At 37.9% G+C, this 26,360-nt stretch overlaps 1 protein-coding gene across 3 annotated transcripts in view; it reads left to right on the top strand.

Annotated features, from left to right (window-relative positions):
• RIMS2 (regulating synaptic membrane exocytosis 2) overlaps positions 1 to 26,360 on the top strand; it is a gene marked incomplete at its 5' end in the record, with an annotated part of 744,128 nt that overhangs the window by 621,983 nt on the left and 95,785 nt on the right. For all 3 annotated transcript variants that reach the window (XM_084618867.1, XM_084618865.1, XM_084618864.1), the window contains one exon: positions 17,057 to 17,229. In XM_084618867.1, the coding sequence (XP_084474993.1) occupies positions 17,057 to 17,229 (173 nt within the window). The remainder of the gene's footprint in view (positions 1 to 17,056; positions 17,230 to 26,360) is intronic.

Raw genomic sequence — 26,360 nt, 5'->3', positions numbered from 1 at the left:
TAATTGAGAGGGGGAAAAATTGACACTGATAACACAACACATAATTACCCTGTGGAACTCATAGCTACAGGAAAGCTACATTGCTAGTAGGATTCATAATAAGATTAGACATTTAGATGAATGAGAACATCCACAGTTACATTGTATGAAGTATGTTTAGAAGGGATATAATAAACCCTTATGCTTCAGAACATAAGCCAACCACTTATTAGGATTAGGAAGGAACTTTCCCCATGAGTAGGCTATTTGGTAACTGTCCATTACAAGGTTTCTTGGAACTTCCTGTGAAGTATCTGGTCCCACTGTCAGGCATGGTACTGGACTAGATGCACCATGGCTCTGATCCAGTGTGGCAATTCCTATGTCCCCCATCAAGTCTGTGAGCACTAAAGGTACTCAACACAATTGTTTTGATTCTTGATATATATTAGGACTTTTAATTGGTTGATGACAAATGGCATGTGATAACATCAATAGAGCAAAAAATTATATGTCTAGAAATGGATTCATCCCTTTTCTGATGTTGCTTATGACATGCAAACTTCCAGTCAAGAGTACTTATTATAAACAGTAAAGTTTGTGGACCAGGGTGCTGATATTGCAGATCTGTTTTCTGCTAAATCTTGTTTAATGTGGAAGGACCCAAACATGTAGTTTTCAAGATTCACCTGAGGCGAAGCATTTTTCAGAATTCTAGATTTGAGTTTCAAGGGCAAGATGATGATGATGAAGATGGTTTGGGAAATTTCTCTCCTTCCATTGATGTATTATATCCAAGACCATTATCAGTTTTTACGATATTAATCAAATGTGTTTGGATAAAAATGCAATCTAATATAATTGTTTATTTTTCTCTCAATAGCTTTAGTTTTTCTTCTGGGATTATTGAAATCCAAATTATGAGATAAGCATTTATGTTGCATCTGTGGCACTAATCTTCTTAGCTGTAGTTTTTTCTTCACTGCTGAAGTTCAAACTCTGGTATTGTTCTGTTTATTTATTTTGTGTCCACTCTTTTTTATTTTGTTTTTAATTTTCTAATTTGTGTTTCCTGTATTAAAGGTTTAGTGAGGATACTGTTAAATATTATGCACCTGTTTTCTATGGAAAATGCCATTTAGTGAAAAACCTAATTTCCCATTGAAAAACAGTTTTAGTTTAAAATTTCAGTCAGCCCTACTAATGATCAAAAAAGATAAGGGTGTTAATGCTATTGTCCTAGCCAAATTCCAACAAGGGCAATCATACTCTGCCTACTCGATTTCTTCTCACAATTTTCATTAAATATAATACCTTCATTTTGTGTCCAAAGCTATTCTGTTGTTATGAACTGATTTACTATTAGTGTATTTTAGATCAGACATGGCTATATTTTCATGGTGAAGTAAATGATCTCTCTATATAGTTTATGTTAGTTTAATCTGTAAAATTCTTGGCGATATCAAGTGCTATATACAAATAATTTGTTATCATTACATAAAACAGCGCTGTTAAAATAACTTGTTTCACTTGTCTAAGGCACACAAAAACCATAGTTATGTTCCCTGTTTTTAATAAAATGGTGCCCTATATGTATTAATAAAATCTGGGAAAAGCCAGGACTAGAATTAGCTGGGTATAATTTAGATAAATATCTGAGTGCTGAAGTGAAACACTCATAATCAGTTAGTAAATTAACAGTTTAATGAGTTAATTTAATTGATAGAGGGGTGAACATGTCAAGAAAGGGAACATGAATGTTGTGTATCCAGTCCAGAGACTTTTAGTACTAATTAGTTTCTGTGACAGCCAGAACAGATTATGGACATCTGATGAAGGTCAGCAATGGCAAAGCAATGGTTGAGTGTTTTCCCAAACTATTAGATAAGTCAGAAACATATTTGCCTGAATCCAGTACTTTTTTTCCATTTGAAAATGTCAAATTAAGCATTAATTCACGTCAGCAAAAGTATAAAATGTAGTGTGTGAAGTCATTGTACAGTGATTACATGGAATATGCCAAAGTGTGTGGGATTGAAAAGTGAAGGACCAGGATATTTGGCCCATGCCAGGTGATTCAAAAAGGACCCTACAGTTGCCCAAATTAAGTAGCAGAGGATGTGAGGGGAATCCTCAGCTGGTGCAAAGCCTGTGTAGCTGGTTCTGTGCCAGCTTCTTACTCCCTTCCCCTTGCCCTGGGATGTCAGAGCCAGAGTGCACAGTACTCTGCAGTGCTTACTGGCATAATAGCCACTAGTGAGCTGGGGCCAACCTGGGGTAAGTTAGAGCAGCTCTTAGGTGCAGCTGAGATTTTAGCCCCAAGTTTAGATATGTTATGCCAAAAAACTATTGTGAGGCATATTTTACTTATACGTGTGTATAGAATTATGCACACAGTTACATTAACAACATGTAATACCATGGGCTTTTTCTTCTTCTATATATCAGTTTTACTGCTGTGTAACTACACTGACTTCAGTGGAGTTACTCCTGATTTAAGAAAGGGCAGAACTGGGCCCCCAGCATGCTGGTTCACAAAAGACAGCTTGACTATAAGAGTGGAACATATGTAATTGATTAATTTTATAAAAAAACAGTCCTCATTTAAGGTAAAAATAACATAAAATACAATGAAGTTGATTTTCTGTGCTTCCATTTAAATCAGTGGAAGTCTGGCCATTTCTAGGTTCTTTCCAGAGAACAGATTTTATAGTTTTCTACAAATCTTTGCCATCTGTTATACAATAATTTAAGCTGTAGAATTGCATCAGATTTTCCAAAGCCCTCCACATTTTATCTCACATGTTGGAATATCCCTATATATAGGATATTCCAAACTATATATATTGCAGTTAATCCTAGTGACTATTATACTGACTTTTAGCATATGTATTGAAACCAAGGCACGTGTAGAATTAACTTGAACATGTAACAGAGCTAATCAATAATGAAAATAGTCATATATTGCCTTTGTTCCATTGGATCCAGATCCTGCATTACTGAAGTCAATGGAAGCGGGATCAGACCTTAGGAGCCCTGTTCCACATAGCTCTTTCCTTCAAAAAAACCTTTCTCCCCCTAACAGCACTTGTATTGAGAACACCCCATTAAAACATGAGATGTGAAATACAGCACTTCTTGCCTGCTTGCACTATCTGCCAGTGTGAAAGAAAGTTTCACTTTTTAAAAAAATGTATTAATTTATTGTTAGATAATAGTACATCAGAAAGAGCACAAACCTACTCCTATTGAAGTGAAACATAGTTTTTCCATTGACTTTGGTGGGAGCAGACTTGGCCCAATGAGGAGAATAAGAAGAATAAGAATACCTCACAAGTCATGCTGAAAGTCTAAGTCCCAGTTGTAGACGGAGGTAATAATTATCACACACAAAAAATTCCCAAGAGATATCTTCTTCTCATCCTCAAGCATATATACAGATGTAGGGAGCTGTTACAGCATCACCATTAATTACTATTCATGAGATATAAATCTTTTTATAAATTAGATTTTGAAATGGTTAGATTATTGAAACAAACTTAATTCTATTAGTAGAATTCCAAGTGTGTAAAGTGAAATTTACTTTGGAGTCAATATTTCCTGATAAGTAATAATCAATCAATATAGATTATAAGTAATACTCAATATTAAAATTAAAACTTTTTTTCCCCTTATCTTGGAGAATACATGATTTTTCATCTAAAACCTTTGTGCAACATAAATTGAAAACAAATGATTTTGAAAGAACTTGTCCCCATGTAAGCCATGTTAGGAAAAATAATCGATCAAATAGTCATACCTACATTACCTTTGTTCTGTAGTTCAACACAGATTCACTCATAAGCAAAAAATTAAAATTGTATTTTTCTACTTAAAACTCTGTCAAATATTGAAAACAAATTATATTCATGTTCTTTGTGTTCAGTATTTTAGACCAGTTACATTTTTCAGAATTAGGAGTTTGGTTTGTCATCCTGAAATCGTTTTTTGTTTGTTTGTTTGTTTGTTTGTTTGGAATGGTAAATCACATTTATTATTGAAAGACCAAATCTATCAGTTTTTAGATTCCCACAATAGAACCCTCTTATTAATGCTTAATTTCTACATATTTTTACTCTGAACAGATTTTCCAAAAACAAACAGAAAACTCCCACATTTTCTTGATTTACAGTTACCTAAAACTCAGAAGTGACAACTTTAATTGATTACTTAAAAATCTGCAGAATCAAAGTTTTTCAAGAATGGTAAAAAGCTGGTAAATGTATAGGAAGTGTTGTTGGTGACATTCTTCTTTCTTTGTCAGTACTAAACCAATACCCTAGAATGGTGTTATGTAATGTTGTGCTAAGGGCGATGCTATATTTTAAATGAGATGTAAAACAAGATTCTCTCCCCTTTTAGTCATGAAAGATCTCAAAACATTTTCACAGGTGTAAAGGCATCAACCCCGATATCTAGTCAAATTCTAATGTGGGTAAACTATTTTCTGAAATAGCCTAAATTTCTCCTGTAATTTCAACTGTTTGGGTAGTCTTCATTTCTTGTCCTAAAATGTTACATATTTTTGGTCTGTATTGTCATGCTGGTTTGTGTAATCTGGAGGAGAGGCTGTAAGTAATACTCATTCCTCTAGCTGAGAGACAAGGTGGGTGAAGTAAAGTCTTTTATTGGACCTACTTCTGTTCGTGAGAGAGAAAGCTTTTGAGGCACACAGAGCTCTTCTTCTTTCCCAGAATTTGGTCCAATAAAAGATATTGCATTCCTCCAGTTGGTTAGTTACAACATGTGCTGCTTGTTTAGGTTAATTTAAAAAATGACTACAGTTTCAGCTTGAGAGTGAGTAAAACAATCAAATTAGAATATTTAGAAAGTGCTAGGTGGCTTTCACCAGCCTAAGGGTAAACAATCTATTTCTCTCTAGTTTCTCTCTCCTCCAGAGGTGGAGTTCAAGGTATAGAGAGAGTGACATATTTTTTCCAATCCCTAGATAAGAGAGACTCCAGTCAGAAGATCTGTCCCTGTAGACACTTTCCTCCCAAGTTCTCAAAGTAAATGGTGCAATGGTGCTAAGGAAATCTACCTGAAGGGAGCAACATTTATTTTAGGAAACTACGTTTTACTCATTGAGGGGTCCCAAATTAGCAGATTTCCTCCTGCTGATTTCATCCTCTTCCTTAGACATATGAGTCATCAGAAAACCTGTAGCCAAAGAGCAATCTTGACCTGGTACATACTATTTTGTGCAGGACTTTTTCAAGGTTTGTCCTGAGTGTTAATAAAAACAAGCACTCAGGAAAAAAAGATTTGTAATCCTACTCATTTTGGAAGCCCTGCTTGTTAGAATATCTGTGGTGTGGCCATTTGAGGACCCTTGGGGTACAGTCATGTAAACATGAATTTATATCTTGTTCTTGAGCAATTATTCCACACATTTCACAACAACATTTTTGCTTAGGGGAGTAAAAAGGTTACCAGATGGTGTCTGTGTTGGTCCAGCTGTTCTCTTAGGCAGGAATGCCATTGGAGTTGCTGACAAGTCCAGGTACACATTTTATGAAAAGCATGATTAAACTTTTATATAAAGAATTGAGGATTAAGGTGATTAAAACTTCACCCTGCTGTCTCAACCAACTGGTTTGTTGGAAGTTTTACCGGGCCTCAAGGGAAGTGTGCTTTTCTTTAAAGGAAAGTGTTGATGTGACAAGGAAAGATGATTTTCCTGCCTTCCTTTTGCTTCACTGACAGGCCTTGAAAGGTTTTTCACATTTTGTGACAGGTGAAAGGGCCAAGAGATGTAATCATGGAAACCACTGGTCAAAAACAAGCCTCTGGGGAGTGTGGCCTCATATGTCCTGAAGATGCTCAACTTGTGTGACTCTGATAAGGGAACTTGCCCAGAAACATCTGGAAGAAATCCATTCCATCCAGAAAATCATAGCCAGAAGAGGGACTTTAAAGCAGAGCAGAAGATCATAGGGTGAACTGCTAGCAAAGTGGCAAGCTTTGTAAAGTCCAGAAGAAGGTGAGCACCATCATCTATTAAAGGTTTATGCTGAACAGATTTAAGAGGCAACAAATATGGCATGTGAACTTTCTGAGAGATGGAAAGGGGAGAATGCAAGAGCTGCATTTGAAGATATTTATCCCACGCCTACTTGTAGGTGGTGAAAGGCCAAAAGGAACCAGAAATGGAACTGCTGATCATCAACAAGAATTAACCAAGTTAACTAGTGGTTTTACTACAGATTGTGCCAGAAATCTGACAGTAAACCCTAATGTGTATGCTTGAGTTCACCAGGAGGTAAAGTACTTGGGATACATAATGGGAAAGTTAAACCACAAATGTAAAATCTTAACCCATCCATTGAACAACAGACCAAAGGATGATGATGATGAAGGTCAAAGATTTCCAGGGATTTTTAAATTGAATTAGATAATTTAGCCCGCATTTTCCACTTTTGCAATTTCCCTAAGAGACCTGTTCTGGAAGCAAAATCTAATAAAGAGAAGTAGATTGTGGACTGTGAAGTGACTTTCAAGCCTAGGAGAACAACTTGTGTGTGATTGTCCTGGCTTGAACAACTCAGATTTTCAGCAGCTAATACTGTGTTCAAGATGATACATTTCCAGTAGAATTTGGGACAGTGTTGTCCCAGAAGAATAAAGAACTGCTTATCTGGATCTCACTCATCCTAGATGAGCGCCTAACTAACAGTCTATAGAGTCATTCTTCCTCTCTTTCCCTGGCCCAATGATCATTCATGCACATTGGAAAATGCACATTGGAAAACAGAATCCCAACTGTACATATAAAATGATGGGGTCTAAATTATCTGTTACCACACAAGAAAGAGATCTTGGAGTCATTATTGATAGTTCTCTGAAAACATCCCCTCAATGTGCAGCGGCAGTCAAAAAAGCGAACAGAATGTTAGCAATCATTAAGAAAGGAATAAATAATAAGACAGAAAATATCATATTGCCCCTATATATATCCATGGTATGCACACATCTTGAATACTGCATGCAGATGTGGTCCCAGGACTGAACCTTTTCCAAGTCCAATAGGTTCAGTCCTGGGACTGAAGTGGCTACAACTACACTGCATTCCTCCAGAAAAAGGTTCTGAGAAGGGCAACAAAAATGATTAGGAGACAGGAACAGCTTCCGTAGGAGGAGAGATTAATAAAACTGGGACTTTTCACCTTGGAAAAGAGACAACTGAGGGGGCATATGATTTAGATCTATAAAATCATGACTGATGTGGATAAAGTAGATAAGGAAGTGTTATTTACTCCTTCTCATAACACAAGAACTAGGGGTCACGAAATGAAATTAATAGGCAGCAGGTTTAAAAAAAACAAAAGGAAGTATTTCTTCACACAACGCACAGACAACCTGTGGAACTCTTTGCCAGAGGATGTTGTGAAGGCCAAGACTATAACAGAATTCAAAAAAGAACTAGATAAATTCATAGAGGGTAGGTCCATTAATGGCTATTGGCCAGGATGGGCAGGGATGGTGTCCCTAGCCTCTGTTTGCCAGAAGCTGGGAATGAGCGACAGGGAATGGATCATTTGATAATTACGTGTTCTGTTCATTTCCTCTGGGGCACCTGGCATTGGCCGCTGTCAGAGGATACTGGGCTAGATGGATCTTTGGTCTGACCCAGTATGGCCGTTCTTATGTTTATTGTTATCATGAATGACTATGAACTGCCACTATGAATGACTGAGCTAAAGTCTGTAGAAGGGGGCAGTAGCGGTGGAGCCATCACCTCCTCCTGCTCCAGATGTTATGTGAATCTTTTATTTGCTTTCATCAAAATGCTTGAAAGTCAAAATGTTTTAACTCAAAAGTTTTCATGTCAGTAATGTTGAAACATGTCAATTAGTTTTGACTTGACTTTTTTTTTCTTCAAATTTTTGATTTGCTGATAACATTTAAAAAAAATGCCATTTTGGTTTGACCCAAAATGAATGTTTGTTTTCAAGTTTTTTGAAACTGCCAGTGAACTGAAAAATCCATTATTTGCCTCCCTCTAATGAACAGCTAGGGCAAGAGACTACTCAGTTTCTTGAAACTGACTGTGAGCAACCAGATTTGGGTATTGACAAGTTAATTCTCAAACTCACTGAATACCCTCTTGAGTCTTCCTAGTCCTCTCCCATTTTAAGATCTATCTTCAGGCTCTGGATCGTCTGCTTAATGTAAGAGTCCTTTATAGTGCGGTATTATCTTTGTTTCAAATTGCCATTTGTATCCAGGAAGTCCTTAAAGAACTGCACCATCTGCTTGCATATCTGAAGCAGATGGTGCTTTTCTGGCTCACCTCCAGACTGTTTCCTTCTAGGTTTTTTTCTTCTCAGACAGTGTACCAGGGGTGGCTTCAATATAAGCTGCTGAGCTTGCAGTTTCTCCTTCAGCTTTCAGAATTTCCTGACTCACTTGCTATTTCTCAGTGTTCAGGTTTCAGTTGCTCCCAGACCTGGCACTAGGATGCTGTCCACAAGATAGCCTGGATCAGGTAATGGAGGCATGTTCCTTAGACCTCCCCCTTGGTTTAGGACCTCTCATACGAGACAATCCTACACATAATACTTATACGCCTCTCTGATTCATGAGGGGGAGCAGAACTGATAAGTCTTACGCTCCAAACCCCAAGTAAGAATGAACAAGGGCCCTTGAAAGTGAATAGTATTTTTTCCAAGCGGTTGGGTGTTATACACACACAGGATTTGTTCAGTGGGAAGCTTCTTTTGGCATCTAAATTAGTGGCCTTATTTTCAGAGTGGCTTTGCAAGTGTTAATAGTGTTAATAGTACCTGGGGGTGCTCAGAACATCTGAAAATCAGATCACTTATTTAGATGTCTAAATATGGATTTAGGTGCTTATTTAGGCATCTCCATTTGAAATTTTTAGCCTAAGGTTCCAATTAAAATTACAACTGAGCTACATTAAACATTTTTATTATTTTTATTTCCATATCCCTTCTTAAATGTGTAGCTGAAAATATTTTATATTAAAATAGATAACATAATATAAGATATACGTGCAGTGTGCAACCTTATCACATCATTTATGTAGCTTTTTAGCTTTTTGCATGTATTTTGTGAGTATATAGTATACATACAAACATGTGGACATGTGTATCCCTTACCTGTATATGTTAGTAAAGAGGTTTGGAATCTTTTGTGGTCAATGATACAATACAAAAGTAATATTATTAGTAGTACTGCTATTTATCATGATTGTCATTTGTATTTATTTTATTGGCTTGGTGTGTGGTGCAGCCATTATCAAGGTATTAAATAAAAAACAACAATCTAATGAAAATAAGTATAATGCGGTATTGCAGCTGAAAGTTGCACAGCCCTTTGAGGCTGTAAACTGGTCCAGAAGTTTCCCTTCACATCAAGAAGGAGCTCCTGCAATTGCTGAGCCCTGGCTGCTCATGGAGATTCTGTAGATTCTGCAGTCACAGACAAATTTAGCAAGCATAAAGCCCTAAAAAGGTTGAGATAGTTCCTAAATCTTGGTATGGTGGAGCAAAGTACTGTAGTCTGCAACAACCCCACAACAATCTGATCCATTAGTAAGAAAGTAGAAGGATTGACCAGATCAGTATGTTCCAATATAAATGTTAACACATGAACACTGATGACAAAAACACGAGAAAGAAACCATATTAATCAAATAGGAAGGGAGTTGGAAATCCCTGCAAATTTCAGTTGTCTGGGAGTTGAGTGATTATCTGGCAGCCGAATTATCTAGTTCAACCTGGAAGGTCAGTAACACTATATTAAAACTGAGCAATAGCAATTTCTTTAACTGTGTGTAGAGTGCTCCAGGGTAGTTAACTTCAAGAAATGAGTGTAAGAAGGTTTCAGATTTACACACAATCAATTGCTCATGTAATGGCAGTTTGCCAATCAATCAGAAATTGTACTTGCACTTAAAAGCCCATTGTAATAGAAAACAGAATAACTATTCCTTTTTCAGGTGTAATACTCTTGTAAGATATCACCACAGAAAAATATTCCCTTATCAGTGCAAGAAATCAGAAATCACAAAAGTACTTCAATATCAGTTTGTTAGAGCCTCTTAGGAGTACTTTCTCTACCACAGAGGATAGGATTTTAAGAGTCCACAAAAGCTTGTTGTTGATACAGTACTTGTTACTAGTATATTTGCAGTGTTAACCTGGTTCCTGATAGGCGTATCAGGAGTCATTCTTGTCAGTTGCAATAATGTTGCAATAGCTGAAACTGAAGTGACAGCAGAGCTTGGTTCCTTTCTGCAGCCTACGTGTATCTGACGAAGGGTAAAATTTTCAAATGCACTCAAGTGTCTGAGCAGCCTAAGTCTCATTGAAAGTCAGTGGGACTTAGACTTCTAATTCACCTAAGTATTTTTGAAAATTTTACCCTAAATAATAAATTTTTTAAAATATATCTACTTCCAAATGAAGGAAAGTAAAGCGCAGCTTCTTTCAGTACAGTAGTTGTGATTAAAAAGGCAATATTTGATTATCATTTTGTCTCTGATACTTACATGGCACTGATTTGTTATCCTGTTAAAATGTCCTAAATAAACAGAGATGTCAGTACTTAACAGCAGTTCCCACAACATGTCTGAGATACCACAATCCCTCCCTCTGATTGAGATGAGAAATAACTAATGTCTCTCAGATATCAAGACATGATAGCTGCTGGTAAATCATAGAACTGTAGGGCTGGAGGTCATCTAGTCCAGCCCCCTGCATTGACATTAGCTCAAGTAAACCATCCCTGACAGGTGTTTGTGGAATTCCCAACATTGGAAGATTTTTAGCTCCCTTGGAAGCCTATTCCAGTGCTTAACTATCCTTATAGTTGGAAAAATTTTCCAGATATCTAGCTTAATTCTCCCTTGCTGAAGATTAAGCCCATTGCTTTTTGTCCTACCTTCAGTGAACATGGATAACAATTGATCACTGTCCTCTTTAATATATTTGAAGACTACTACCAGGTCCCCTCTCAGCCTTCTTTGCTCAAGACTAAACATGTCCAGTTTTTTTAACCTTTCCTCATAGGCCAAGTTTTCTAAAACCTTTTATCATGTTTGCTGCTTCCCTCTAGACTCTGTCCAATTTGTCCACAACTTTCCTAAAGTGTGGACACTGCTACTTCTAAAGGCCACTGTAGTACTTGTAATCCATAAAGTAAAAACAGTAAAAAAACCCAAACAAACCAAAAAAAAACCCCCAACAACAAACCTTGAGAAGATTCTGAATGAGTTGAAAGGGAAGCTCTGGATGAGGGAATGCTTTTATTTGGCATCTTCAGGCTAATGTCTAAACCTTCCACAAATTGAATAATGCAAATATATACATTTAAAATAAGGCTTCACCACAAGAAGAAAAATGTTGCCCATATCTTTTTTTAACATTACTCATAAAACGGAAAGACTAATTTAATGTCTAAGCATAATACAGAGGGGCACTTTGGAAGCTTCCCTGTATTGGAATCATAGTGAACGTAGGGCCCAATCCTGCCCCTTTCAAGTCAATGGCAAGACTTCTATTGACTTCAGTAGTGCAAATCAGGCCTTTAAACCCTAACACGCAACACACTGACTACTGTGATACTTGCCCTAATCAAGGGGTCAGATACAAGAGCAGAAATAGATTTCTGAAGGATGGAAGTTAGCAGGAGAGCATAATTTTTTAGATCTGTACTATGGGAAAACAAAGTCTGAACAGTAACTCAGAGCAGAGTTGTGCATGCCTTGACTGAGGTATTTGAACTTAGTCCATGGAGGCAGCAAAGTTGCAGAGTCTAGATATTACTATGGAACGTAATTTAGAGAGGCTGATATCTTAGATTCAAGAGGATATGTGTGACTATGTAGTGGAACCTGTTACTGATACTTTGCCTTTTTTAATGAAAGAGGTATTGTATATTAAAACTTTCATAGAGAGTACAAAATGTTATTTCTGCTAAAAACAGCCTTCATCCCAAACTCACATTACCTAAAATGATAAATATTTGTCCTCTTTACATTTATGTATGTTCTAACTCAATCATAAAATATTTTATTGGGGTTAACACATAAAATACAAGAGCAGAGAGTTATTTTAACATAATTTGAATAAAACTATGATTAGAAGAAAGATCAGATGATGGTTTCCTTCAATGCTCTTATATTTAAAGTATGGCTGTTTAAAATTGAAATTATTGCTGTTCTTGATCCACATTGTGCACTAGTGATTTAGATATTTTGGAAAGATAGAAACTGAATTAGGCAAAAATTGTTTAACAATTTAGCTACGGTAAGGGATGGAAAACACCGCAAAACCAACACAAAATGAAACAAAAACTTGGAAAAAAAATTACTGGGTCAAATTAAACATTTAATTCAACCCGAAACAGGTTCCCCCCCAGTTTTTAATTTTATCAAGAAAAACCATTTTAGCCAAACTGAAATATTTTTGGATTTTTCAGTTCAGCCCCCAAATCGAAAAATCAATGATTTGCTCAGCTCTAGATAGAATCACTAAAGTTTAGGAAAATGTCTAATTAGGTATATGCAGTAGATTCCTCCCAAAACATTTCTAAGGACTTCTAAGACAAAAAGTTAGTTTACATAACCAGCAGCGGCAGAAAAAATAAAGCTGCGGGGTATGTTCTCCTTGCAGTAGGTAAGCCCCATTTTGGGAGGTAAGCTTGTAGGTAAGCCCCATTTTGTCCTGTGTTTGTACGTACCTAACACAGGGTTGTCCTGATCCATGACTGGGGTTCCAAGGTGCTGCAATACAAATAATTAATAATAGTAATAATGGGTATTCCTTAACATGATAGCAATGCTGCTGCTGACATGGATGCTCCATGAGAAGAATTGTGGTGATCTTATCAGCAAAGAGCAACAACCAGTTAACTATTTTTTTATATGTGGATGATTTGAAACTATATGGATGGTCACAAAGGAGATAGAGATTGATGACAATGGTAGACAAGTTTGGTGAAGGTATAAAACTGTGAGTTGGCTTGGCTAAATGTGTGTCAGCATCTGTAAAGAGGAGCAAACTGGTACAATGAGATGGCATACAATTAACAAAGATACTAGCAAAGATATCTCTCAACATGACACCCCCAAATACCTGGGAATCAGGGAATTGTCAGAGTTACAATATAAGGAAGTCAAAGAGGAAGTGAGGAAGAATATTACAGCTGAATAAGAACTTCTTTAAGTACAGAACTTAAGGAATTTGATCCCAGCCATTAATATGTGAGCAATTTGTGATAGTATGGTACACTGCTGGAGTGATCAAGTGGAATCAAGAAAAGAAGAACAAAATTTGACATCCACACAAGAAAGCTTCTAACAATACATAGAGTAATAAATATCAATCAAGATGTGAACAGGATGTACATCTGATTATGTGTTGGAGGAAAAGGTCTGCTATCTGTGGAGGAAGCAATTGACAATAAAGTCTATAACATCAAACTATATGAGGAGTCAACCAGAATAAAAGATGATCCAGTCATGATAACAAGTGATGCCCGAACATGTATCCCAGAAGCATAAAAGAAAGGAAAAAGCAAACCACTAAAGAAATACTTGAAAGATTTACATAGAATCAGTGCACAGACACTGTGGGAGAGAGATCAAACCCATTATATCGAAGATTAACAAACTCATGGCTTGTAGAAGGATTCCTCAACAGAGAGAGAGAAAGCTTCATTATGAGTACACAAGAGCAGTCCTTAAAGGCTTCATTACATTTAAAACAAAACTGACCAATAGAACTGCTTCCCAAACTGCAGAATGTGTTCCAGAAAGAAAGAGAGGGTGGAAAATGTATTGAGCACCTGCAGGAGCCTGGCTGGGAGGGAACATATGAACAGACACAATGAGGTTGCCAAGTGCCTGCATTGAAGCCCCTGTGGCAACGATTTAAACGATTTAATTACAGCCACCAAATTGAAAATGCTCTAGTGAATGAAAAGTGTAAAATTTTATTTAATCTGGCAATTGTCAAGACTGAATGGTGCAGGGAAACAGGCTGGCCATGGTTGATGCAGAAAAGAGGAGAAACAAAACTGTTAATTGATATTGAAATACCAGCAGATAGAAACATAAAAAAGAAACAAGAGAAGCATGAAGAACTCTGTCATGAAGTGGAAAGATTATGGAAAACTAAAACAAAGATGATCTCAATGATTACTGGAGAACTTGGCGCAATCGCTAAGGGTATGATTGAGCAATGCAAGAACTTGTTAGGAATGCAAGACATCACAATCAGTGACCTCCAGAAGTCAGCACTCTTAGGCACTGCAAGAATTTTAATGAAAGTCAGAGGAGAACAAATGCATTTGAGCACCTAAAATGGAGAAATTCTGTAGAGAATTTAATGAAACTCCTGACTCCCCAAACATGTGGAGTCAGTTCGTGGTCAGGATTTCTTGGTGACTCATGCAGATAAATTTTAAGCAGTAGCTCTCTCCTTTCTGTGCTTAAAGATCTTTTATGCTGTGAAGGCTGTTTTAAAAAAAATAATCGCCATGATGTAATACTGAGGGATTATAATAATAATATATTTTGCAAAGATGCCTGAAGTATCTTTTAGTATATATTATTATAAATCAAAATAAAATAAACACTAGTGGGACTTACATGCTTGAATCAATTAAAAAATTATACCTAAATGCATTACAGGAGCAGTTATTGGCCGTTGGAATAACAAATGATAAAAGATAATCAAGGATTTATAATCATTTTGAAAAAGGAGGTGAACATTTGGGGCATATTTAATATCTGTCCACCCGTTTCTCCTTTGGTGCGCACGCATGTATGTGTGTGTGTATATAAGTGCACTACAGAACTGTGTATCTCGTAAACTTTGTAAGGGATTTTATAAAAAAATAATAAAAACATGCAGTAAAATATACTAGGGCTGAATTGTGGCATGTAGGCACAGCTCTGTGCTGGGTGCACTGCAAAGCCTCACCACCAGGGTAGAGCATCAGAGAACATTCTGCTTCAGAAAAGTACAGTACTTCCCAGAGCAGATATCTAGGAGGCATGGGGGCTGCAGTTCAGGGCAGCCCCTATACTGGCTGCACAAGGTTGGGGTAAATGTCCTCACTCCTTTCTCTCCCATATTGCCAGATTCTTAGGGCCTGCCACGGTTTAGATCTTCATCAGCACCCTGATAAATTGGGCTGATAACCAGGGAACAGAACCAGGGCAACTCTTTTTGATGCCTCTGAGCAGTGGATTGAAGGTACACCAAATTATATAAATTCACTTTGAATGGTTTGCTGAATGTTGTCTGCAACCCTGTTAACTGAGTGTCCCGTTTTCACTTTATGCTTCTCTCTGGCTTGATTATGGCCGCCACAAAAAGTCACATGACCTTAATACAGTTTTTTAAAAACATTTTTCAAGTGCAATTATACTCTGTAAAGTGACTCTCTCAAAATTCGGGCACTGCTTTACACTTAATGCTATTCTCATTTGTTCATTTTATACTTTTTTTTTCCTGCTGATGGTGCAAGCTTGATATGGGATCTGCTACTCAAGTTGTATTAATGCATTAATTACCACAAGTAATTAAATATCCTGTCATTGGAATTTAGTTAACAAGTCTGTCGATTATTTAAATTCCAAAATATAATCCAATTTACTTCACCATAGTATAGCTGCATTGGGTCTAGAATGCTAAGAGAAATCAAATGGAGTAGATATGACTAAGTGTACACAGAGAAGAGATCTTAGTAAGAATGTACCATTTTTATAGCCACCTTTCTTATGTTAATGTGTTTTACATTCTCTGTTTTAATAAGCTCTAAAATAAACAGAATCTCCTTATATGATGTGTTCCTGTAACTCTGAAGATTTGGACAGTTGCTTAATTGTCATATTTCTGTTTCCACTGGGATGTAAAGAGGAATTTATTTTATTCTATCAGGCAAAAAAGTTTGACTATGTGGCTACAACACAAGTCAAGAAATGCTGTGACATTCAAATGTATGGTGTACTCCTAAACTTATGGCTCAATACATATAACCTCTTCTTATAAGGTCTGAGGGGACAGAGCTGTCAAAGCCTGGAATCTATGTGGGTAGAAATGACACTGTTCCTATTTTTGGTTCTGCATCCTAAATTTCACAAAACATCTTAAGTGTTATCTGAACTAGTTGGGTTATATTTAAGAATCATGCAGATTATACCTAATGTAGAGTTGGGGCTGTGCCCTGGCCTTTATGCCACAGCCTAGCATGACTGTGTGGGAAGGCTGATTTAGCAGACTGCACACTGGTCTGGGGCTCAGGAAACCCATGTTCAATTTCTGGGTCAGTTGCAGGCTTTCTGCATCTCCTTGAATGTGAGTGTGAGTTAAATGCTTAGGCCCAGATTTTTAAAGGTATGATGTTTCTCTGCATCTTTATCTGCTTACTGACTTTAAAAGAATCTGGCCACTAGCTCCCCTAAGACCTTTTAAAATTCCCAATCTCGTTCCCAGTTTTAGTTTAATAATCTCATTTTCCCCTTTCTTTTAAGTAAACAAGAGTTAATATCTGTTAGAAAATCTTTTGAAGGTAAACAGTATAGTTACCTAGAATACCAGTGTTATTTAACCATTAGAACATGAGTTCTATCCCTAGCTCTGCTTTTTGCTAACTGAACAAGCCTGGGGAAGTCACTTGGCTTTATGACTCTATTTACCCATTTGTAAAATAGGTATAATCATTAAATCCTTCGCAGTGATGTTGGGAGTCTTCACTAAAATTTGCAAAGCCCTTGAAAATTGTCAGACGAAAGGTGTTGTACAAGTTACTGAACATGTGGCCCATGGTAAGGACCTTAATGTAATATCTTTAGTTGAGTAGTGCAGTTAGGTTATAATTGAGATATACAAAAACAAGATTTGTATTCCATACAGTATGACCAATTAAGAACTTCACTGTAATAATGCAGACAGAAGTTGGTGATGGAGTCAATTAACATACTATTATGGGAAAGCCCCAACAGCTGATTTATGGTGGTTTCACTGACTACGTCTGTGTCTTTTTCGTTCTGTTTTTATAGTATCGGTCAGGACGGGATCCTCAGCGAGGCTCAGACAATATTTCCAATAAGTCTTCAGACAGTGATGTCAGTGATGTGTCAGCTGTATCAAGGACAAGCAGTGCTTCTCGTTTCAGCAGCACAAGCTACATGTCTGTCCAATCAGAACGACTGAGAGGGAACAAGAAAATAAGGTGAGTAATAGAACTAGGAAGCTGGTCACTTATATGCTTTTAGAATACTTTTCAGGTGAGTGCATGTGAATATTCTGCTAAACTTTAACATATATAATTTTAATAAAACTTACAGGGCTTTCCAAAATATAGGTTTTAGTTTATTTTTGTGTTTCTACTGCCCTTTTGATTCCTTATGCTAGATATTTTTTGTAAGTGAATAAAGGGATTTTCTTGCATGCAGACTTTAGCATCTTGAGATGATGCTGCTATCAGAAGGCATTTGTTACACTTAGACTTGCATCTTTTGAAAAAAGACTCTTGAAAAATATTGAACAATTTAAATGATAATTTTATTTACAAAATACTTGCCAGTAGTCTCAGAGTCATTACAACATTCTTTACAAATTGGAGCAGAGACTATCCTCCTGCATCTCCACAACTTCTGTGCTTGAATTTAGGTCTGTCAATTAATTGCAGTTAACGCATGCTATTAACTCAAAAAAATTAATTGTGATTAAAAAAATTAATCGTGATTATTCACAACTTTAATCGTACTGTTAAACAATAATAGAATACCAATTGAAATTTATTAAATATTTTTGGATGTTTTTCTATATTTTCTAATATATTGATTTCAATTACAACATAGAATACTAAGTGTACAGTTCACTTTATATTATTATTTTATTACAAATGTTTGCACTGTAAAATGATAAAAGAAATACTATTTTTCAATTCATCTCATACAAGTGCTCTACTGCAATCTCTTTATCATGAAAGTGCAATTTACAAATGTAGAATTCTTTTTTATTACATAACTGCAGTCAAAAACAAAACAAGGTAAAATTTTAAAGCCTACAAATCCACTCAGTCATTCTTCTTGTTCAGCCAATCGCTCAGACAAACAAGTTTGTTTACATTTACGGGAGATAATGCTGCCCGTTTCTTATTTACAGTGTCACCTGAAAGTGAGAAAAGGGGTTTACATGGCACTTTTGTAGCCGGCATTGAAAGGTATTTATGTGCCAGATATGGTAAACATTTCTATGCCCCGTCATCATTTGGCAGCATTATCTCCCGTAAATTCAACTTTCATGATAAAGGGATTGGACTACAGTACTTGTAATGGGGGAAAATGAAAAATACTGTTTCCTTTGTTTTTTACAGTGCAAATATTTGTAATCAAATAAATATAGAGTGAGCACTGTACACTTTGGATTCTGTGTTGTATTGAAATCAATATATTTAAAAATGTAGAAAACATCCAAAAATATTTAAATAAATGGTATTCTAATATTGTTTAACAGTGGAATTAATCATGTGATTAATTGCGATTAATTTTTTAATCACTTGACAGCACTACTTGAATTGCCGGACTCTTAAAACTTCTTGTAAAGTGCTTCTATAGATACTGGACCCGGTTCTCTTTAAATATATTGCTGTGCAACACTCATTGTCTAGTCTTTAATAAGAGTTGTACAGTATATCTGAAAGCAGAAATGGGCTCAACTTCCATTCCTTGAACACTCAAAACACCGATGAAAGGAATGTAAGATTGGGCCTTAAATATTTTGGCACTAGTATTCCTTATTTTGGGAAATTTCCCCTCCTAAGAGAAATTATATTTTAAAAAAAGGGTAGGTTTAAGTATCTCTCATTTTGCATAATTGATATTGTCTGGAACACAGAAGTGTGCATTCCATGTATTTAAGCACCGTTTTGTGTGATTTATCAGCGTGTAACTTTGTATACAAAATACGTGCATTACAGACTGTCCTGAAAAAATGGTTGCATCTTAAGCTTTGTCTAGCCTGTGCTGGAAGTTGGCCAGCATGCTTTTACCCGTCACTACATTTTCCCTTCTAATTTATTTATTTTCTTTTAAATTTCTTTTTGTGTACTGCATGCATGCTTCTTCTCTACAACCCTAACTACACTTTGTCTTCTTTTTTGTTTGCATGCCTTCCTCAACTTGTGTTGACTTCAGAAGGTCAAGGGATTTAGAAGGAAAAAAAGAGGGAGGGCAGGAAGGGGATGAGCATGAGGAGATATTTCCTGAGGAGGAGGAGCTTGAGGAAAAAGTGAAGCAAGAACAAGTTAATGAAAAGGGGGAAGAGCAAGAGGTTTCAGAAAACTGTGATAAGGAGGAAAGCAAAGAATCAGGAAATGGTGAAAAGACCCATGATGATCAAAGTGAGGAAGGGAAAGAGAAAAACCAGAGGAAAAAAGAGGATTTACAAAGGCAATTCTCACAAGATGATGTCAGGTAAAATATATTTCTGTTTATAGATAGATAGTTCCCTGTGGTCCTGTAGCTCTTTTTCCAATGCCTGGACCCTGTTTGTTTTCCCATTTGTATTTTATTTGACATAGCTTGTTGTTTATGTTCCCTTGAATCCTTCTTCACCTTCAGCCATAATTCTTCAATAGTGAACAAATTTATCTCTTGATTTTAATGGAATGGTTCTGCAAACAGAATAAATAAACACCTTAACTTCACCCCTTAGAATGCAGGCAGCCACAGCCTTTTGTTCCTTTTGAACTGGTTTATAGTTTGCATTTGACTGTATGACATAGTGCTGGGGAGCTAGCAGGTGAGCACTACAGTAGAACCACAGAGTTACGAACACCAAAGTTACGAATCGACCGGTCGACCACACATCTCATATGGAACCGGAATTACGGAATCAGGTAGCAGCAGAGACAAAACAAGTACAGTACAGTACTGTGTTAAATGTAAACTACTGAAAAAATAAAGGGAAAGTTTAAAAAAAAGATTTGACAAACTAAGGAAACTGTTTCTGTGCTTGTTTCATTTAAATTAAGATGGTTAAAAGCAGCATTTTTCTTCTGCATAGTAAAGTTTCAAAGCTCTATTAAGTCAATGTTCAGTTGTAACTTCTCAAAAACCAATCATAACACTTTGTTCAGAGTTATCAATATTTCAGAGTTACGAGGAAACTCCATTCCCGAGGTGTTCGTAACGCTGAGGTTCTACTGTATTTAGGTCCCCTAGAGACATCTGATTGGATATTGGGATGTAATTTTATCTAAACAAGCTAGCAGTCTGGGGGTGCTAAAGGGCTAATTAACCCATTAGCTGAGGACTGATACAAAGGCACAAGAAGGCAGTGCTGGTTGGGAGGAATAGAACTAGCTGAGCCCAACTTCAGAGAGAACATCAAGACTTCTCTGTACTGAAATTACTTTTGTGTAGGCTGATAAATGTGTGTGTGGATCAATTGTGGACATGGATAATCAAAAATGGTTCTTTCACCGATTTGCATTAATGAGTTAGCGTGGTGTGAAGTGGTAGCATTGTATAGGTCTGTGACTGTAGTAAGCCTAAAATATTTTAGGTGCCTGTGACTGGGTGTCCTATGCATTTGCTGCCCTCTACTGGAGACCCTGCTATCTTGGTGAGCCATGCCCTAGGAAACAGCCTTTTAAGAAAAGGACAGAAGAGTTTGGACTTTCAGGAGTTGTCTAAAAAGGCCTCCCAGGGTCAGCTGCTGGTAGAACAAGTGAGACTTTGTACTCCAGCGTGCTAGAAGGACTGGGAGCAGGCAGAAGCCACTGAGGTCTCTGGAGGCCAGATAAAAAGGACCGGCTGCTTCTATCTTGTGGCAGTTCTGGGTGAAGCCAGGAAAGGGGAGGGAAGAAGGATCCTCCCTCTGCCTTAGCCCAAGAAGCCAGTCCTGGTCAGCACCTAATTCTGAGTGCACTTTGCATGTAAGTCAGGGAGAGACTGAGTTAGACATTTATTACACTACTGAAATTCAACAAGCTCATTTCATGCAACACCCATAGGCTTAATCAGGTCTGTGATATGCTTTTACCAATGTAGTTTCTATTTCAACACACTCAGAGTTACACTATAGCTACAATTAAATAGTCTGGAATTGTGATATTTAATATACAATTATTACATTTGCTGTGTTTTCCACTTAGTTTATAATGGGAAAATGCAATATTCCTTATCTGATTTACTCATTGATAAAACATTTGGATTTCTTGATTGGTTGAATGCTTCTGCCCCTCTTTTTGTCATGTGACAATAGGGAAAAAAATCAGAGTCACTTTCTTTTAATGCTGAACAAGCAACTCTTTTAGAATGAGAAAAGCAGTTTTATCTTACCGGCTACTCTCTCACACTTTCTCTGCTTCACTACAGAGCTTCTGCTTAGGACCTAGGTCAGACCCCTCCTGCCTTGCTATTGATTTAAAGAAACAGAATCAATGTCACCTTTGTTGCAATAGAAAGGTGTCCTCATGCAATAGGATGTGTGACCATCTGTGAACTGCTCCGTTGTACATGGTAGAGGGGATTTTTTCTTTCTTATAACAGTATTGCCAACTCTTGCTATTTTATCACGAGTAATGGGATTTTAGAGGGTGTTGAAGCCCATCTCGCAATGACATGGGAAGCTCTAGCCCCCAGTGCTGCCATAAGCAGAGTCTCTCACCTCTACTCACTCCTAGAGTTCTCACAGCAGGGGTGAGGGAAGGAGGGAGCAAAGAGTCCAGCAACCCATTATAGCTCCACTCCCTCAACCCTGGCCCCTCCTGTGAGAAACACATACAGGATGTTGCCTCTGCTTCTGAAACTGCCACCCCCAGCCAGGGAAAGGGGACCCTGTTGCAATCCCCAGGCCTGGGAAAGGGGAATGAAGAACTCTAGCAGGAGCAGACGTGAAGTAGGTGGGGACTGATGAGGGGATGTTCATGGATTCAGGAAAAGGGAGAACCCCTGGAGGCTGTGGGAGGGAAGAATAATTAAAACAAAAATGAATTAGTTGCATCATTTATGTAGTTATCAAAGTTATAGACAGAAGAAGAATGATTTACATTTTTTTCAAATAATTTGAATTTGACTGAATTGATTATTTTAAAAAATAATATTTAGGATTATCAATATAATAACTGAACTGAAATATAGAAAGCTCTAAAAGGTGGTTAATGTAAAGATGTTCTTGCATGTAAAGATCTTTGCAGCTCCCCAAAGTCTTAATTGAAAAATAGAATTGGAAAGCTTGATACATAAAGTGCTTTGTCATCCTTGGCTGTTCATTGTTCATTTTCCAGCTCCATTTTATAAGATTTTTACAGTATATTTCTAAATATGCACAAATTCGTTTTTTTCACACTGTAGAGCTCTCCACTGAGTATGTATGTTATATGTGTGTACAACAGCCTAGAGCATAAGTACTCCCCCTTTTTCCCACCAGCACGGATGTCTTCCCTCCAGTCCATCTCTCCATTTTTGTAGGGATATTTTTGAGGGGACATCTATCCAAATATTGAGATACCACTAACAGAAGCATTACAATTACACTGAAATTTGAGTTTCTTGCTACTTAGGACTAGCCCAAATAAAGCAACGACTTACATATTATAACATCTTTCCCACTCTCAGAAGCCAGGGAGAGGCATGTGTATGTTAAAGATCAACTTTTCAACCTGAAATTTATTACAGACACATTGCCAGAGGAGCAGATGGGAGTTAAAAACTCAGGAGACAGACTACAAAACATGGTTTGATTATGTTTTTTTTTAAATCTCATGATTTGTGGGGACAGTCTTGTGATTTTTTTTTCTTGATCTCTTGAAGTTCAATATACTATTATAACCTCTGGGGCAGCCAGCTGGTCCAGCATTCTTCCCTTTGCTCTTGATTTTCTCTTGGTAGAGATTACAGAGATCCAGCACAGCATGGCTGTGGTGAATGCAAGACTGATGTATTTCCTGTTTATACCGGCGCTTACTTCCTAGCTCTATGCCCCCTAGTGACTGCTTTAAACATTCACAGGTAGCACCATATTCCTTGTGAAGGGTGATACAACTTTTATCCAAACTTTACATTAAACAACAGTTAACAGGAATAAAATATCACAGCAAAACAAGAATAAACAGCCCTATAAAGGATAGAGTAGGCTGCCTGAACTTGTGTCAGGGATTTATTCTGCCCTTTTAAGACGTTCTCTACTAGTCCTCTGACTTTTTTGAATTCTCAAGTCCTTTGTAATCCTCCATACTACAGGAAGCTGTCTTTTTCTTGCTGGTTATCTCCTTGCAGGGAGAAGAGCTAGAGGAATCACTAGTACGAAGGCAGGTGGGGTCTTCACAGGTTCAGTCTCGGGGTAGTGATCAGTGTGTATTGGAAGTCTGCCTGGGAAGGTGACAAGATGACACTGGTTCTGAAAAATGATTCCTACTAGCACCCTAAAAAGTAGAATCAAGTGTCCTGGTACATCCCTGCATTGTCCCCTTTTCTTGAAAATCTTTCACCCAAACATGATCTCCTGGATTCAGTACTACCAAGGATTTGACTCCATAAAGCCTGCCAAAGTCTCTCTTCTGATGGGGTTTATATGGATCTTCCTTCTTCTGTAGTCTCGGGAAGACAGGCCAGCAAGAGTATAGTTGAGCAGGGATGGCTGGGATAGTGGACCTCAACTTTTTTCATATCAACAGTTCCATAGGGCAGAGTCCATTTGCTAGAAGAGTTTTATTATCTTTACTGCACATTCTGCTTCAGCATTATTCTGAGAAAATTGTGCCTGGATATGAGGTGAATGAAACCATAGGTATCTTCAAACCTCTTAAATCTCTCAAAAAAACTGAGGACCAGGATCAGAGATGACTTGCCCTGGAATCCTAAAATTAGCAAATAAGTGTTCTATCCTTTCCATGGCACTTGATGTCATTTTGAGCAACCTGGCAGCTACAGTTAATCTTGAGAATTAATCAGTCATCAAAAGATAGAAAAGATCACTCCTGAATTTCTGTTGTGTCCTGTCTGGAAGAGCAGATAGTAACAATGGTTCTGATGGGTTGGTTCTCATGCAAGCACAAATATTATATTTCTCAACACTCTGGTGTAGTTGTTTGCTCAGCTCAGGCCACCAAATAGACTTTTGAGCTCTCTCCCTGACTTTGGTAATGCCTTGGTGCCATTCATGCGGTCTGTCAATAATTTCCTGTTGCATTGATGTAGGTATAACCTATCTGGATTCCTTCATAAACAGATTTTGTTTTATGGTAAGATTCCCAGAAACCACCCAATATGGTTTTATAGAGGTTTCTGACCTGGTCTCATTTGTCATAGAATCATAGGGTTAGAAGGGACTGCAAGGGTTATCTAGTGTAACCCCCAGCTAGGATGCACGGGTTTTTGTGTCTAAACCATCCAAGACAGTTGTCTTGCTATATTTTTCTGAATGACTGGCTTGTGTAGTTCCCCAATACCAGGAATTTTCTGGACAGAAGAGATCTCATAATGGCTTTGACTTCTGTGCCAGGTGAGGTAGGAATTTTCCCACATGTGTCACTTCACTGCCACTCTGTGGCTCCTTCATGTAGGTAATCACTTGTACTTTCTTTTGGATCTTGTCTGATCCTTGGTCCATCAATGGGCCTAGAAACTTGATTCTGTCTTTGAGAATTCACACTTTTTAAGTTTAGGCCTGCTTTCTCCAGTTTTTCCAGGACTGCAATGAGATGTTAGGTTTCTGTTGATCCATAGCTAAGGATACCATTCATTTGGCTGAGAACCCCTTCCAGACTCTCTGGGAGCTGTGACATTTTCCTCTTGAAGAGTTCGGGGGTAGATGGCATGCCAAATGGTAGCCTATTGAAACAAAACTTTCCAGAATTGAGCAAAATGAAAGTCAGGATATATCCTTGAGAGACACGACAAATCAAATCCCTCATTGCAGATATTTTCTGGTGATATGTTGAGGTGCTCATATTTCTCAGATAGGAACCTTTTTTATTTTTTATAAATTTAAATCCATCAATAAATAAGGCCGCAGTTCTATAAACATTTGCATATGTGCTTATCTTTGTGCACAAAAGTAGCTTCACAGAAGTGTTTGCGGGATTGGGGTTTTCATAAATAAAGTGTTGATACACATTAGCCTATCATCACAGCTTGGCAACTTGAACCAACCAAGAGAAGTTTCTGACAAACTGCCAATATTTGCTAGTCCCAAAGCAACACTCAATGTTTAGTCATATCAAAACCTGCTTGAGAGGTCTAACATAGCCAAACTAGCCAATTGGCTCTACTTCAAAAACAGCAAGAAATCATTTGGGACTCTGGCTATTATGCTCTCAGCCCTTAAGAAAGGTTTGAACCTAGATCGGAATCTACCAAGGATATTATTGGTACACAAGTGCACCTTTGATTCAATAGCCACCACTTTCTAAATCAACTTTCCAAAAAAGGGCATCTGGAGGCCAAGTGACTGTTAGCAAACATGTCATCATTAAGGCTACAGTTTAGTCATGGGTATTTTTAGTAAAAGTCATGGACAGGTCACGGGCAATAAACAAAAATTCATGGCCCATTACCTGTCCGTGACTTATACTATACCCCCCCTGACTAAATCGGGGGGGTACTGCTGCAGGGGGCCGCTCCTGGGGGAAATCCCAGTGGGGCATTGCTCGGGGTGATGATGCTCATGGGGGACTGGGCCAGTGGCACCAGCTGCTGGGGCCCACCAAGCAGCAGCTCCCCTGGCCGCCCCAGGGACCACTGCTGTGCGGGGAGGGAACCAGAGGGCCACTGCTCAGGGGGAAGGGGACTGCCTGAGCAGCGGCCACTGCAGCTGGCTGCAGGGCCACCTGAGCTGCTGGCTGCAGAGCCACTCCAGCAGCAGTCAGTGTGGCTGTCCCCAGGGCCACCTGAGCACTGACCCCGGAGCTGGCTGCTTGGGTGGCCCTGGGCTCACCCACGCTGGCTGCTGCAGAAGTCACAAAGGTCACCGAAAGACACGGAGTCCTAGTCAGCATCAAAAATTGGTTTCTTGAGAAGTTGTCAGACCTCCAGATTTTAGAATGTTAGAGACCCCTCCCTCCCACACACACCTAAGCAAAGCGCTGATGATACTCATGAATAATGGCAACACAGAATACTTGCTATAAGCAACTAAGATGCACAAACTTTAGAACTTCAGAAGGAGGGCCTCAGAAATCAAAATCTTGTCTATTATGGGGACCCTGATCAGACACAAACTCAGACTGCTATGGAGAAAGGTGGGAGTATGGGATGGCTAATCATGGTCCATGCCTGCTGAAGAAAGCAGGTTTCCCGCAGAGAACTGCAGTTAGCCCCCACATTTTTAGAGAAGTGAAAGTCAATAAAT

Source organism: Lepidochelys olivacea (assembly GCF_965140295.1).
Source record: "Lepidochelys olivacea isolate rLepOli2 genome assembly, chromosome: 2".
In the NCBI taxonomy this organism is placed as follows: Eukaryota; Metazoa; Chordata; order Testudines; family Cheloniidae; genus Lepidochelys; species Lepidochelys olivacea.
This window is presented reverse-complemented; position numbering and strand designations above follow the sequence as displayed.